The sequence below is a fragment of the Solea senegalensis genome, linkage group LG11 (genome assembly GCF_019176455.1).
Source record: "Solea senegalensis isolate Sse05_10M linkage group LG11, IFAPA_SoseM_1, whole genome shotgun sequence".
Lineage (NCBI taxonomy): Eukaryota > Metazoa > Chordata > Actinopteri > Pleuronectiformes > Soleidae > Solea > Solea senegalensis.
The window spans coordinates 15,547,928-15,564,654 of NC_058031.1; the positions used below are offsets into that span (position 1 = coordinate 15,547,928).

Consider the following 16,727-nt stretch of genomic DNA (forward strand, 5'->3'; position numbering starts at 1 on the left):
GAGTCAGATACAGATCTCTTTCCATGTCCTAAGATAAAAAAAACACAATCAGTAACTGTGATGGAACATCTGCTGGCACTGCAGCTGGCACTGCTTTTATATGACCACAGTGTGTGTTTCTGTGTGTGTGCGCATGCAGGGTTTTGTGTGTGACAGTAGTCCCTTGTCTTTGATCAGCAACAGCAGTGGCAGGATGTTGAACAGTCTCCCAGCATGGTGTTGACGCATGACAGCAGAGCATGGTGCAAACAACAGATACACACACACACACACACACACACACACACACACACTGCATTGACAGTAATTCAGTTGGACATCCTAAACAAAGCGTTATCCCTAACCTTAACCTAACCACTCAACTTAACCAGGACCAGGTCCTGACCAGTGATCCTCGTCCTGACAGGGTCAGCGTTTATCACAGAAAAGGTCTAAAAATGGAAATAATACAAGTTTAAAATCACACACATCAGATCTCTGTGCTGCAGATACAGACATATGTACGGCTCATGGAATGAAAGACACTTCCTTGTTGTTTGTATTTGTATACAAATGAAGATTAGATGATTGATTGTTTTTGCTTTATTCTTCTGAAGATATTTTTGAGCACTTACCTATATGCCATAGTTTTATTCTGTGAGTGGATTATAAAAATGAATGCAGGAGAGCATGTTTTTGTTTGTCCCTTCAAACTGATGCATAACATATTGTCCTGATTTCCAAGACTTTTAATTTTCTTTATGTTCTCTAGTTTCCTCCCACAGTCCAAAAACATCCAGATTTGAGGATTAGGCAAATTAGGACACTACATTGACTGTACATGTGAGTGTGAGGGTGAATGGTTATTTGTCTCTATGTGGCCCTGTGATGGACTGGCGAACTGTCCAGGGTGTACCCCACATTTTGCCTTGGCACAAAAGTACCTCCCATATACTGCTTCTGAAGGATAAAATGCACAAACTTTCTTACAGGAGCAGCTTTGTTCAGTGAAGTTGAGACTCATGTTTCAACTTCAAATGTCTCCTTCAGCTCTCAGTGCTCATATTCATCTCAGTGTTGCCAGGTTTATCCTCCCAGTAACAAAGAGAGGGGATGAAGCATGAATAAGAATAACATGGATAAAAAATGCACAGAGATTGTTACAGCAACAAGGAGCATTCTAGTGGCCCAAAATCATGGAAAATTTCGGCTCAAATGACTTCCCTGAGGGACATTTAAAAGCCTTAAGGGCACGTACACACACACCCTTGCGTCAAAGGAGTTGTCAGGTCATGAGAAACACGCACAGAGATGAGGCAGATGAGTCACTATTTGCGTTGTGATGCTGCAAGTGTGTGTCTGTGTGTCCTTGTGTTTGATATCTGACGACAGAGCTGAGAGCTTCCCTGACCTTTGAGCGATAATTCAGCTGGACACTCTCCATGAAGAGGACACTGTCCTCCTCCAGCAAACACTGCAGCAGTAACCTTCAGCTAAACCAAGAACCAAAAGTACTCACACTTTACCTGCATGCTGTTATTTTACTTTTACTCTTTTACATAATTTTAAATACTGTTTTAATGATAAATACTGCATGTTTTTAGTACCTTTTGTATTAACATTGGTTTTCTTTTTCATTGTTGTCCTGTAAACTTGTGATTTCAACTTTACTTTCAGTTTTTAAGGTGACACTGTTTTACATCTCCATGGAATACAGATGAAAAAAATATCTTCTTTGCTACAGAAATGTTTCTCATACCTGTTTGAATAAACCAATACATAAATAAATAAATTAATAGATACAGAAATAGATATATAAATAAAGAAGTCTGCCCCAAAACAAAAATGTCCAGTTAATCAGATCACTTCTTCAGTGGAAAAAATAAATAAAAACATTAGAATAAAATGACTTAGATAATACAGAGGAGTTGAGCTCAGCCAGATCTTACTGCAGCATTTAAATAAGATATATTTTTTAGGATATTGAAATCCTACATAATTTTCATGTGTACATAAAACTGTGTGTGTTTATTAGTGTTATGTAATGAGGAATCACAGGGTGATGTAAACATGGAGTATAACAGCAATAAGAACAGATTTGAGTGGAGAAAGTCTTGGTTGGCTGGTTTGGCTCCAACTATCTTCCTGTCAGATCTGTGTCTCTGACAAAGATCAAGTTTTATTTTTATTTTTAATCCTGTTCCTGAAGTCAACAGTGAGAGAAAATGAACAGAGGAAATACCAGCAGCTTAACAAAGATCAGTGTTTGTAGAATCAGAGGAGTCTTCTACTTCCTTTGACTTGCCCGTAAACACAAACCATCTCTATGAAACGAGACCGGTGTAAATCATAACAATGAGCTTGAGAATTCAACAAACTTTCATAAATATAATTTGGCTCTAGTTTTTTTATAGCAACCAAGAGATTTGACATACAGTGGAAAATCATTCACAATAACAAGCTACATTAAAGGTAATGTTATATAGGAAAAACTCATTTTGCCAATGTTTGTTTTGCTTAACTATTTCCTGTTTTGTGGGTATAAACTGAGCATGTGTTCAATTCCCAACACAGCTGCTCTGAGTTTCCCAGGACCTGGGACAAAGCCTGACAGTGAAGAGGGCTCTTGAAAGAGTTAAGTGGCAAAAGGCCAAACACTTAAGTTGACTTAAGCTCCATCTTAGCTTTCCTGCATGAAAACTGACAATTAATGAACCTACAGTGCTCTACAACAATTTTTTTAACTCTTTCTTAGACCCTTGTCATTTCTCTCCTGAACCAATCAAAATGTTCCCATATAAAGTAGAGTAAAATACAATTTCTAAAAAGTGCCGTCTTGTAATAAATTAGATACTATTGCAATTGAACCTGCTAATGTGATAACCCACTGTAGATTATATATAACACATTATAATGTAGCTATATGTAGATTAATATGCTACTGTTCACAAACTTGTCATAAAATCCTTCTTTTCTCAACAGCATGAGATATGGTTGTTGATAAGTACATCAAAACAATACATACAATACAAAAAAGAAATAACCAGTTCTGCATTATTATATCATTATGAATCATTTATATTGAAATTAGTTGTAATACTAGTAGTAGTAATAGCATCACCTTTCTCTTTTGAGCACAACATCAGTGTTATCATGACCAGCCTTAACACATTAGCTAGATCACGTGGCATTTTATTTATCATTAATCTTTCACATCACATTAGATCTTTCATGTTATATTGCAGATGTAATGTCATGAGTTGGTACAGTGATGTGATGTGACTGTGTGCAGAAATGGTCACATAAGAGGAGGTCTTCTGGATCCATGGTGTTCATGAAGCAACAGGGAAACGGCCTTTCTCTCATTAATGTTGTCAGTGGTCAGTGAATCCTGGCATGGGGAAGGGCCTGGCAAATAGCTCCACCCGCTGGCGGAGCTCTGCTATGCGTGACACAGTCACAGGGTCCTCCAGCAGGAAGGACTTGAAGCTGGCCAAGTTTCCTTTTGGGAGAAAAAAGAACAAAAATAAAAAAAAAGGCTTTACATTTTAGCACCGTTATTGCTGTAAAGAAAACAGACTGTGAAAGGGTGAGAAGGGCTGTTATTAATGTTTCAGAGGTTTATTTATTTAGTTTATTGATTTATTTATTTAACTGGGATATTGAATGATCATTAGGCAGTGGCTATTTTACATCTAATCCCAAGGCCGGTTGATAAAACAAGATTAAATATTAAAGTACATACATGTAAGGCAAGAAAAAAAACCTCCAGAAAAAGAATTAAACATATAAATATCATAATCCAACACTGAGTACCTATAGTAGCACCTATAGTATAGTATAGACAACAAGTGCTTATTGTATTGCACATACATTTTGAAAGGATTTAATTTGCCCCTTTGTGGAAAGTTTCAGAATGTTCTACTGACATCTTAATGTACAGACACTATTGTAGTTAGAAATGGTCACAGATCAGATTAACCAAATTAGAAGATCAAAGGTGTCTAAAATGTAACACATGCAACTTGTATATCTAAACAAATATTAATGTAATTATGGAATATCTCCATGTGAAGAAAAATGTGAAGATATTGGATAGCTGTTGTGCCAGGATACCAAACTGTCAGGGACAAGCAAAAGAGAGAGTGTACCCTACCCTGTAAGATGACAGGGTTGAATCACTGCCATGAAACAATCTTGAAGCGAGCATTGAAAAGAGAGACAATTGACACAACAGGCAATATATTCTGTTTGTGCAGTGATCACTTGATATCAGACACAGAATCCAACTCTAACTAACTGTAATATTTTATTTTTTTTAACTGTAATATTTTATTTTTGTAATATAATATTTTTTTTTAGCTTTTATTGTGATGTGTGAGCATTCCTCAGAATAGGATGAGGGGAAGTTGAGTATATTGCTTTATCTCTGTGAATTTAAAGTGCATAATGAACACTTGGAACTGGCATTGGTGCTGTTCATTTTTGGGTTAGGGTGTAAACAAACTGAGACACATGATGACTCATGATGATGAAAACACAGCAATTCTTCTTTTTAGGTGATTATGATCTCATGAAAATCCAATCCTGCAGATATATATACACTGGACACAAGCATTTCTAAGATTAGTGATAATGTCTTTGGCTCCTCATCTTAACTTAGATAAAAACACATTACAATTCCATAGTATTGGCCAGTGGTGGCCTGTTAATAGAGGGCACTAGTCTCTCACCTGTCTCTCATGAAGAATGAACAATCATTTTACAAAATCCTGAACATTTAATAAATTAGCTATACATTATACAGACCGTGCAGTGTGTAATGTGCGCATAATCTGCGTTTAAATTTCGTTTAAAGATGTTCTCACTCGTTTACAGTGAGTGAAATGTCAAGTGGCGTATTTCCTGTTCATTTGGGGCGCAGATATGTTACCATAGACTCTCGTCGTAAGTGGTGCATGCGCACTACAGTACATCCCGTTCCGATGCAAACAATAAGAAAATTGTTTCTCACCAGTCTTCATCTTCACATCCAGTGCGATCTGAATCCCTTCATCAATAAACTCCACAACCTTCTCAAAGTCTGCCTCACTGAACTGTCGGGAGGTCAGAGCCGGAGTTCCTGACAACAGATAATAAAAAAGTAGGCGAAATTAAAAAAGATGAGTAACAGGCTCGAAGGAACACAAAAAACAGACAGACAGATGAAAGCAAACAGAGATGCACCACAGACAGACAGGCAGAGAAGAAAGGGTCCAATATCACAAAGGTAAAAAGACTAACCTGATGGGTTCTGCACAAACAACCTCCTTTCCTGCAGCTCATCACCAAAAATAATCTATTTACCAACATGTCCTGCACAAGCTTTTATATTTTTTATTTGAGTACCAAGCCTGAGTCCTCCTGGAGTGAGGGCACTCTTGTCTCCTGGGCAGGTGTTCTTGTTGGCAGTGATGGAAACCAGCTCCAGGACCCTCTCGGCACGAGCACCATCCATCCCGCGAGGTCGAAGATCAACCAAGACCAGGTGGTTGTCTGTTCCCCCTGAGAGGAGGAGAAGAATGCTGGGGATAAATCTGTTGCTTTAAGAATTCCTTTTAATATAGGAATGATTCCATTCAACAGTCAGGTGTTGAGGGAACTTTTCCAAAGTCATAAAATGAGAATGGAAATTAGGTTGGTGCTCATAGTGAAGTGATCCAAAAGCAGTGTCAGGTATTTAAAGAGGCACATGAGCTTTAATTATTTCTTTGAATAACTTATGAATTCATTTTTATGTTTCTTGATAAGCGCTGCCACTTATTACCTGACACCAGTGTGTAGCCTTTCTTCAGCAGAGCGTCAGCCATGGACTTGGCGTTCAGCAGCACTTGGCTGATGTACTGTTTGAACATGGGAGTCGAAGCCTAAAAGGACAGAGTTTGTACATTGCATGTTTGAGTTCACATCAGGACAGTTCATTTGAAAATGACTATGACTTATACATGATCAACTGGAACTAGAGATATAGTATCTAACTTTTTTCATGTTATCAAACTAGGTTTTTAGTTATTATTTTGACGGAGAATTTCTTAGTGGTTTTACACAGTTTGAGCTGGAGATTAAATTGTTTTGCAGAGCCTTTTAATAAAAGCTTTTCTCTTTTATTTATTATTGTAACGTAGTTACACGAACACTCTTAGTTTTGCTTTTCTTTTTATTTGGGTCCATGTCACTAATTCTCCTGTCATTTCAGATCCCGCCTTTCCTTCATGCCATCAACTCATTTCCCTCACCTGGTTTTCCCCGCCCATCTCCTCACCTGCAGTCCATTTGCTCATTAGTCCCTCTGTGTATATATACCAGTCCATGTTCATTTGACCCCTGCCACTTGTGTGTTAGTTTTTCTGCCAAGCGTTCCAGCATTTTCGAGATTGCCCTTTTGTTCTGACCCTGTTTGTGCCTTTTCCTCCACAAACTTGACTGCCTCGTTGTTGTGCTTTTGGGTTCTTTCTTGCCTTGGACCGTGACAATTATTCATTTTGTGGGTTTATTTTCAATAAGCATCAGAACCTGTTTCAGGGCAACAGCCACCCCAGCAATGGCATGGTTGTGGGGTCCTCCCTGAAGTGAAGGGAACACAGCAAAGTTGACCTTGTCCTGAAGGTCATAGATCACCTCTCGACCCTTCTTATCCACAGAGCGCACACCTTTGCGGTAGAAGATCAAACCTGCCCTAAAGAGTAATGAGAGAAAGAAATCCAGATGGACTGAGTGCAACTCTAAACTTGTGTGGTTTGTAGAGGAAATAAAAATGGAAATCATCAAACTTGAAGGCCCTTACCTTGATCCACGCAGTGACTTATGGGTAGTGGAGGTGACCAGGTCCGCATGGTGGAAAGGCGTTGGAACAGCTCCTGTTGCCACCAGGCCACTGATGTGAGCCATGTCTGCCAGCAGGTAGGCGTTCAGCTCAACACAGAGCTGGAACACACACAGTCAGAGACACGAGAATGAAAGCCATCTTTTAAAAGTATTGTTCCAATGTACATAAATATTTACCATTTCTATCACTATTACTTAATACACTATGACTATTACTTGTACTACTTTCAATTTAGAAATCAACAACTAATTCCTGACCTTCTTCATGCGAGCATAGTCGATGAGGCGAGCGTAGGCGCTAGTTCCTGCGATGATAAGTCTTGGTCTGAACAGCCGGGCTGTTCGCTCCAGCTGCTCATAATCTATTAGACCTGTTTTGGGCTGAGATGATACAAATAGACAAGAGAGACAGTCACATGTAGTTTATTATCTTCTCAGTTAGCTTCACTTTGACATGTGTAAATCAAACCTTAATTTCTACTGACAATAATTCAAATGTATTGACTCACATCCAGCTTGTAAGGCATTGATTCAAAGTAGATGGAGGTGGCTGAGATTCTTTTGGTGTCTGTCATGTAGCCATGGGTAAGGCTGAAATGTGGAAAATAGAGCATTTGATTAATTAATTAGTGGAGCCTGCATCTCAGTAGACATAATTTAATGGTAGATAATCAAATGAAAGAGATATTATATTAATTATAATATTATATTAATATAACTATTTTTTATTCTAATGTTTTTGTTTGTCTACTGTGTGTCTCACATTAATTTGTCTGGTCAGGTAAAGACTATAGATTTCTTATTGCTTTCTTGTCTTTTGAAGGAAAGAAAGTGGTCATCAACTAAAAATACTTAAACGTCTGTGGCTGTAATAGAGCTCAAGTAGGTGATGTCATGCAACACTCCAAGCTATATGTCAGGCAACTTGTCTCTTTACCAGCTCTTCATAAAAACAGCCAAACTAGCTGTTGCATACTTGTCAGTCAGCCTGTCAAGGTCTGTGATATATTTGTTGTTTAACTCCATGGATTTGAAGTGTGCAGTGAATTATATAAGCTTGAAAATTAAATTTTTCCTGCCAACATGGCGGTGTGAGCAAACTGAGTCACAGGACGTCCTCAGCTCTATAGATGATGTCAAAATGTTCACTCACTGTCCTCCGTCAGGCAGATCCAAGCCCATGATGCGATCATGAGGTTGCAGCACAGATGTGTAGGCAGCAAAGTTGGCAGGGGACCCGGAGTACGGCTGGACGTTGACGCCCCACAAATTTGGGTCCAGGCCATAGGTGTCAAGTGCTCGTTTCTGACACAGCAGCTCAATCTGGTCCACTATCTCTGCTCCTCCATAATACCTAAGGAGACAAGAGGCATTTTTTAGTCAAGATTTTAAAGCTTGATTTTTATATATGTTGTGAATATATATATATATATATATATATGTATATATATACATATATATATATATTGTAAATGCAGTGCTATATAATAATACATAGGAACTAACAGTGTCGTTATGTCACTGCTCTCTCATTATATTGTATTTTATTACATTGTTATGTGGAGATTGGCACAGCTCCCCCCGCTACCCTCATGTGGAGGATAAAGTGATAGAAGAAGGATGGATGGATGGATGTTATGGATGTTCTACTTAACTTCTATTTTTTTAATGTAATTTTCTGATTCTCAGAAGCCCAAGAAAAACTAAGCTCACATTGTTTCCTTCATTCAAATTCTGTAATTATTGTCAGTCTTACATCACACACTGTATAATTTGGAAAGTATTTGAGTGTGATTATCATTACCTTTGTCCTGGGTATCCCTCTGAGTATTTGTTGTTCAGACATGATCCCTGGGCTTCCAGCGCTGCGCGGCTGCAAAAGTTCTGACAAAAATGCAGTGTCAAGATCCAGAGCCACATACTGTTTTCCTTTTTTAATGATCTTTATTTATTCAGAACACTGTCACCATGTATGTACCTGCAGAGAGGTGATTTTGAGACATTTTTGTCGGACGCAGCTGCACAATATTACCACAATCTAAACTTGCATTTTCCTGCATGGTTATATACTTAAAGACATTTCTCTTGTGAAAAACAATTACAAATACTGTAAGGCGGGATTCAGAGCCAGAGAGGTAGACGCCAAGTTATTGAAATCACTTAAATTTGTTGCATAAATCTTAACCAAAGGTCAGTCACATCCTGTTCTGGAAGCTTCAGCATAAATCTAAAAATAATAATTTAAAAAACAATAAAGTATTAGAGGTATTATGATCAAAATATTGGACGAATAAAGAGGAATCTAAGTAATATTGAATCCCCATGGGGTTCAGCATGGTGTCAAATCTCCCACAGACACATGGAAATGAAACTGCGGAAAAGGTAATGAATGTAAATTACATTCTCTCTCTCTCGCTCTCTCTCTCCATATAGTCATGTGTCAAACAGATTTCAAGCCAGTCCCCCATATGTCATAAAACTCTCTCTCTAGGACATTTCAAAACACTATCTCAACACACACACACACACGCACACACACACACAATCATGATAGCTGAAGTTATGATGTGGAGATCAATAGCAGATATCAGTGAGGGAACCAACTGGGATAATTTGACTGTGTTCATCTCTGTTCAGAGAGAGACTGACAGTGAAAATCTTCCAGATGTCACTGTGATTGATTGTGTGTGTGTCCTGACTGAAGGAACGTAGATCAGACTTTGAAACACGCTGTTTTATACTCAGGTCTCACCTCCGATGCAATGAGCTCCAGTCCCCGACACTGCCTGTCCTTCTCCTGCTGCAAGAGGCTCCACATCTCTGGGTCATCCTGGGCCAGACTCTCCTGTCCTGTCCAGCCAGTGGTGGTCTGGTGATTTCGGCCCAAACATCCCAAAACCCTGGGAAGGAGGGGCTGCAGCAAGGAGTGGAGAAAAGCACACAGGAATCACCAGAACATCACAGACAGGAAGTAAGTTCTAATAACTGTCAAACTGACTGTGTGATTTATGGAGGCATTTTTTTTTTTTTTTTTAGAAACTCCTGGTAATTGAAATTGTTCTGCTCTAATTTGTTATTAAAATGTGTTATTAAAACCTGAAAGAGTAGGCTGATAAAGGGTCTGATGCAACATGCCAGTTTTGTTGTTGTCCAAGATTTCTCCTTTGTTGTCCTTTTAAAAGCTCATGAGGACTAAGCCTCTGCAAAAAAGCTTTCATCACTAAATAAGTGTAATATTTTTTTTTTACAGGGGTTAGGAAACAAGGGAGTTAGTCTAATGGGTCTTTTGATGTTCTAAACAATCCATTTAATGAAAGGCAGTGGAAAAACCAAACAGGTTATTCAGGGGAGTGGTTATGGAAAACCTTGGACACTGTAATGTGGAAAACGTAGGCATGCAGCGACTGAGTTATCAGGGTTTTGTTTGTTGAAGTCAGCTTGTAACTGCATGATAGTTACATAACTCTGCGTTACATTGGTCCTAAGATGCAAATTACTATTAAGCAAAACACATATGTTGCCAAAACTGTTCTTTCATCTTTTGTGTTCTTTGTGTTTTCTCAGCCTTGACTATAATGATCCTTACATAAAAGCTGAGATTGCACTGTCAAATATCCATTGACAACAACAAAATGAATTCTGGGACAAACAGTGCTTTTTCCTCCTTTGACAACATGAAAGAATTATAGTCATCACACATACATGGCAACATTTATGCAAGTGGACAGACAAAAACTGTGAACAACAACACAATTGCACTTTCAAACCAGCAAATCAGCAGTGAGGTAACCTGAGGTGGTAGGTCTGACCTAGTTTACAGAAATGACTTATTTGATCACAAAAGCTCTTAAAAGAAGGGAAAATGGTTGTTAACGAAAAAACACAGGTGGATCTGTGCATAAGTCTGTAACAATTCTGGAAAAAAACACAAGTAAACAGACATACTCACCTTTAGTGTCTGCCGTAAAGTCAAAGAGAGCATGTCTGTGACAGCAGACGAGTGGGGAAACAGAACACTTTCAAGGTACAAAGGTGAAACTAAATAGGAGCCAAGGACTTTTGGACTTTGTGGCACTGATTAAGGATATATGGTTCATGTCTTTGAAGGGGAAATATCTTATCATTCATTAATACTGAGTAACAAACAAGATTCATTGTCAGTCCTGATAATTCAGATAATTCTGTCTGGCACAACTCAGATGTCGATTTTGTTTTATTAGTAAGCCAAGAAAGCACTTTGTTTTTCCAAATAACATCTTTACAACTTAGTGTCCATTAATTCATATCGAGAAAACAAAATTTATAAAACACTGCACAACATATAGAGCTTTAGGTGGGTGTGTAGTTTCAGACAACACAAAGATCACATGTTCAAACTCATGTTATGGTTATTAACACATCAGGGTCTACTGTAATGATCTAATGACTTGTCTGAAACACATGGCACAAGTGTCTTTAGTAGTAATTTTGCTTGGCGGGGAAAAAAAGGTTGTATATCAGGCACAGAGTTCAAAATGTTTGTACTTTGTTCCTTAATTAATCATGTTTACTTCAGCAGCAATCCATTTTAAGCAACCAATCAAGGAAAAGTCAAGTTTTCTTGCATCTTGATCGATCACCATGACACGGCTGGATTTGAAAAAAAGGTTGTTTCACTGAGCACAAAAACAGAAGAATGCTCCAATAATGCACCTGACTATACCTCATTTTAAGTGTTTTTGCTGTTTAAACGACACCGATGGGGAAATGACAGCTGCATCAGTGTGAAATGAGTAAAGGTACCACTTAGTTACTATTGGTACCCCGTTGTGTCTGGTGTAATACATTGGCCCCATGTATTTGTTCAAGCACCCTCACTAATATTTTGAAAATGTGTTTGAATGGCAAAGGAAGAGTCGGTCAGGTGTATGATGAGTCAGTGTTTGATGTCTGATGTTCAGCTCTGCAGAATCGTTCATCCAAAGTGCTGCTGCTGATTCTGCTCCATCTGAAAGTTGTGGTCTGGACAGATTTTCTGCACCAGCCTGTAATCAGTGCCGGTGAATGCGATGAAGATGCATATGACTTTGAAGGGTTTAGCACAGATCCAGGCCGCCTGAGACTGGGTGTTTTCAGAGTAGCAGGTCTCTCCAGGGTTGTACAGGCACGGTTTGGTCTTCTTGGAACGATTGGTTCTCTGGTATTCGATTCGGCAGTTTAATTCGGTCACCATCATCGTGTCCTGCTGCTGCTTCTGCTGGTCAGGTGGGGTGGAGCTGGTGGAGTGAGGGGGACTCTGAAAGTGAGGCAGCACATGTGGAACCAGGACTGAGGTTTTGGTGTGAACACTCTGAGCTGCAGGATGCAGAACTTCCCATGCAACAGCTTTGGAGGGCGGGACGATGCTGACGGATATGTTCCCCAAACGGGAAGAGTTGTGCCTGAAGTAGACGCTAAAAGTCCCATTGATGTGGTCCACGATTTTTCCCGTCACCAAGAGACTGAACTTCATTGTTTTCACATTGAAGTAAAAGTCCCCCCAGCCCAGGATCTTCTTGGCCTTTGGGGGTGTTTTTGCAGGAGATTTGGGTTTGGGAGCAGCTCGGTACAGATACTGATCCATGGCTTGGGAAAAGTTCTGTGGCCAACCATACGGGCCAAGTGAGCCATGAGCAGGTGTTTTGTGTTTGGTGGCAATGATCTGTAGATCTTTGGACATATGTTTAACCTTCAATGTGGCTCCCACAGCCTCTTCTCTTCCTCCTGCCTCTTCCCTCCATTGTTGGTTGTGAAACTCGAAGGAATTGTCTGTTTCTTGAACCTGCAGAGGGAAAAAACACAAATCAAAGACTTAAACATTTTGCAGCATGAGTTTGTTCTGCCTCCACCTCTGTCCAAAAGATGTAAACAGAACTGTGATTCTCACTGAATTTCGAATTTGTACACAAAAAAATGTCCATTACATTCAAACAATTGTCAAATGGGTTCACAAAAAGTGACACTCTCATGTATAGCGTTGTTTAGAACTTGTGTCAACCAACGACAATTATTAATTTTATGTCACGACTGACGGAGGCAACAATACCATTGTGCTGGCAAAGTAAGAACATCAAGACATCACAAAACAACAAAAATCAACAAAAGTTTCTCCTGGAGCGTCTACATGATATAACATTAAACTGTATATCCAGAAATGTACAGAACTTTACAGAACTTGACTCTGAATAATACAAGCCTTTATTGTGAACAGTTATGACCAGTGTGTGGATTATCCAGTTACATGACAGTGATATGTATCTATTTACTTTTCTATGCTGAAAATGCTGTAGCTAAACCATATCATCTGTGAAAAGGCTGCTAGTCATGTGGATGAGACCCACTGGACTTGTCTAAAAAGATTGAAGTGCAAAAAAAGATGACATTATTTTCTGACAGGTTTCTCTGGCAACACAGCACCTGAGTTTATATCACTCCACCTTGTTTTGAAGAGCTGTAGCATAGCAATATTTGCTCTGTACTATGAAAAATGACACAATAGATGAGAGGCAGACGAAGCCCTTCAGACAAGTTCAGACCACCTGGGCATCCACAAATGAAGGACAGTTTCACTGTAGGCATGTTACAAGGAGCCAGATAATCGATTCAGATAATTAGGCTTTGACGTGCCAGGTCCCTGGAATGAGAACAAATTGAAACGACTGTGATCAATACAGCAGGTCAGCTCCTCCAGGCAAGGACCACAGGAAGGAACATTCACACACACCCACACTCTCAAACTCATATTTTCATGAACACTTTTTAATTTGGCTGTCCTCCATCATCCTCTTATTCCCTTGTTAAAACTCTCAATCCTCTTTCAAATTTGACCTTGGTAATGAATCGAATCCAAGAGCGTATTGATCAGTATGCTGAGAAGAGAGAGTGAGACACACAGGCCTGAAAATGCACCAGATATAATTATATACTACAATGATACAGTATATATCGTACAAAAAAAGGTTAAAGATATGTAAATGTTGAGCTTCCCTTCCCTGCAAGTTATGTTTTATTTATAGCAATTTAATCAAACTTTGGTAAATATCATGATCAGCAGTGCTGTCGCTAAATACACCAGACTCCTCTGTTAAATATTGAGATTTTAGACAGTTCCCTGGTAATTTTTGAAGATTAACCCACGTTTTTAGGATTTTTAAGTCTTATTAACTGATCTACAGTTCGGCATTGTTCGGCCTGCAGTCTGACGACGTCACACATAGTGTGGTGTCAACTTGCCTGGAACCTCACCAGAGCAGGTACTAAAAAAAGTACCAGGTACCAGGTACTATCACTAGTGGAAACACAAAATAACCGTGCCATGCTGAGGCGAGGCGAGTGGAAACACATCATTAGGGAGAGAGCTGCTTAAAGCATCCACCCAAAGAATAACTATGCCCCATGATACCGTGCATGAATTGTGGGTGCGACTTCTGTCCTCCTGTCACTAAAGCAGAAGTGGTAATTAGACACTAATCACTGGTAGTGATTGTGACATTTAACATGTACCGGGAACACCCCCAGTTACACCTAAAAAGAATCAGAATTAGTCATTTTTGCACGGACACCAATAAGTGATAGTGAATTTGCCCGAGTATTAAACACACACAGGTCGGGCACAGAAGCAGTGAGCAGCACTTAGCACTTAACTTATTTCCAGTTTTGCCACTGGAAAGTACAGTTTCCTGCTGCTTCAACATCTGCTCAACAAGTTCCACCTATTACCATTTCTTCAGCAGTGCTTTCAGAAACAAGGTGGATACAATACTTTGAGTATAGCAGCACAGTTTGGTTTTTACAGCTGACACAGAGGAAACATCATCAAACATAAACATTGTTTATTCCACTTGTGAGAAAATATTAGTAAGTAGTTTATTATAAACTAAATGATCAATAATTAAACTGCTGTCATGTGGGTCTGTTATGTGTTTCAATTTAATATGGGTACAGTCTTAATCTATGTGGACAAAAATCACTGAGTTGCAGTTAACAACTGATTGGACCCAGTCCTCGGACTTTAGATTCTTAATTCAGTTGCTAAGAACACTTCCACAGATACAGTGTGAGGAACAGTTTTCTAGAGCAATGAGGCATGGGTTGCGGGAAAAGTTTCTGTACAGTTGTTTTTTGGAACTTTATGTCAAGTTACATCATAATGTGTCAGTGCCAGGTGGAGGTTTAGAATTATTCTCCCCCAGATTTCTGAATAAACAGCTCCCAGGATATCATTATTTCTCACCAACATGTAGGATTCATATCACCCCTAACCACCTCAGCCCTGTGTGCCAATCTCTACCTCCTCCTGGAACAAAGTGAGCTCCAGCTGTGCCTATTGTTACAAGCCTAAATCTCAAACTGTGGGCTGTTCTCACCTACTCTAATTGGAGCCTGCTGTGTGACAGCCGTGTCATTGGCTCTGTGTCAAGATGCCAGCACAGCGGCTGCAACTGAGCAACAGCAGTGGAGCGGATGCACGTACAACACCTGTGGGGAGGCACCTGGAGAGGAAAAAACGGAGAAACCTGAGAGCTGTAATTGCAGGCTGAGGACAGAGAACATTCTTGCCACCGGCTAAAAAAGACACTTAATGCGTCAGTTTTTCATACTTAGCTAAACCTAGAGATGGTGTGTCTTAATCCCCAGGGTGATAAAAGTTTTTAAACTGGCAAATCCTGAGCAATTGTTTGGTTCAAGTAGTAAAGCACAAAACTAGGATCCCTTGAGGTTTTACCTGAAAACTGCAGATGTTGCAGTCACCTGCTCATGTAGCACAGTCAAGAAAGACAAAGATAAAAGAGTAGATGAGCAGTTAATAAGTACTGGAATAAGGTACATTTTGAAAGACGGTATGTGTTCATTTTTAAAAAATGTTCAAAAAACGGGTTACAATGATTTCCTTGGTCATATAACCTTCAGAACACATAAAAGCTTAGTTGCTTTGTTTTCCTTTCAAAATATTGATGAAAAATTGAGAAATGGCTATTCATGAGCTGAACTAGTGTTTGTGTATTTCCTTTATCAGTATTAGAATGTGTGTTCTCTTGATTTGTTCTGTTGTATAATTTAACAACTGTAACTCTGGGTATGGTGAGCTGTCGAGGTCTTTCTCAAAAAAGAGATTTAAAATAATATTTTTGCATGAATTTCACCTTCCAAAAGAACATTCCACTCTGATCAAGCTGCAGGATGTGTCTGACTGTACAAAATCAAATCAAATCAGAAAAAAACACTCCATTTCCTTCTTTAAATTTACCAGCATATATCAAGATGTGAGAGAACATCTAAAATCAATAAGAACCTAGAGTCAGGTGTGAACCCTGTGTCAGTGGCATTCTTACTGCAGTCAGAAGCGAGCTCATATAAACTGAAACTTGTCGCCTCTGAGTCTTGAGAAGATTTTTAAAACCATCACACCCTTACACACAGACATGAAATCAGCAGAAAAAGACTATTGTTGGGTTGTGCAACATTGCTGCAAAATGATGACCGAAATGGAGTGCACCTGCACAATTAGACATTGACATTTATTAAACTATAATTAAATTCACTTGCTATATGTACAATATACACTCATTATAAATAAATAGTATCTCTGATAATCAATACCAATCAGCAGAAATGAACATCTAGCAGCGCCACAACAGCATCACCTTGTATTATTTAATGAGCAGACAACCTGAGGAGCAGTGCAGAGCAGAGCTGTTCACTAACGTTACTCACCACTGAAGGGAGAAGCCACAGACAGCTGATGGCAAAGTTCAAACAGAGTGTCTTCATTTTGCAGCAGCCGCAGCAACGCATCCCCATCCAGAGGCAATGACCTGCCTTAGTGAACAAGTGTTGATTTACTGAGGCAAAAGCAAACAGTCACT

General features: G+C 39.2%; 2 protein-coding genes across 2 annotated transcripts; both read right to left on the minus strand.

Annotated features, from left to right (window-relative positions):
* Positions 1–2,093: 2,093 nt before the first annotated feature.
* Positions 2,094–11,669, minus strand: LOC122776839 (serine hydroxymethyltransferase, mitochondrial-like). The gene is given in 14 exon segments (XM_044037585.1): positions 2,094–3,481; positions 4,994–5,101; positions 5,368–5,523; positions 5,786–5,885; positions 6,532–6,694; positions 6,803–6,942; positions 7,102–7,224; positions 7,353–7,434; positions 7,997–8,197; positions 8,648–8,727; positions 9,596–9,757; positions 10,793–10,857; positions 10,860–10,881; positions 11,646–11,669. Coding segments are annotated over 14 exon segments (1,554 nt in total). The 3' UTR covers positions 2,094–3,353.
* LOC122777801 (neurexophilin-4-like) lies at positions 10,854–16,668 on the minus strand. Its single transcript, XM_044039284.1, has 2 exons — positions 16,576–16,668; positions 10,854–12,643 (listed from the first exon to the last, which is right to left on the minus strand). Exons 1-2 carry the CDS (start codon positions 16,660–16,662, stop codon positions 11,798–11,800), a joined length of 933 nt encoding a protein of 310 aa, XP_043895219.1. The 5' UTR covers positions 16,663–16,668; the 3' UTR covers positions 10,854–11,797.
* Between the last annotated feature and the right edge of the window lie 59 nt (positions 16,669–16,727).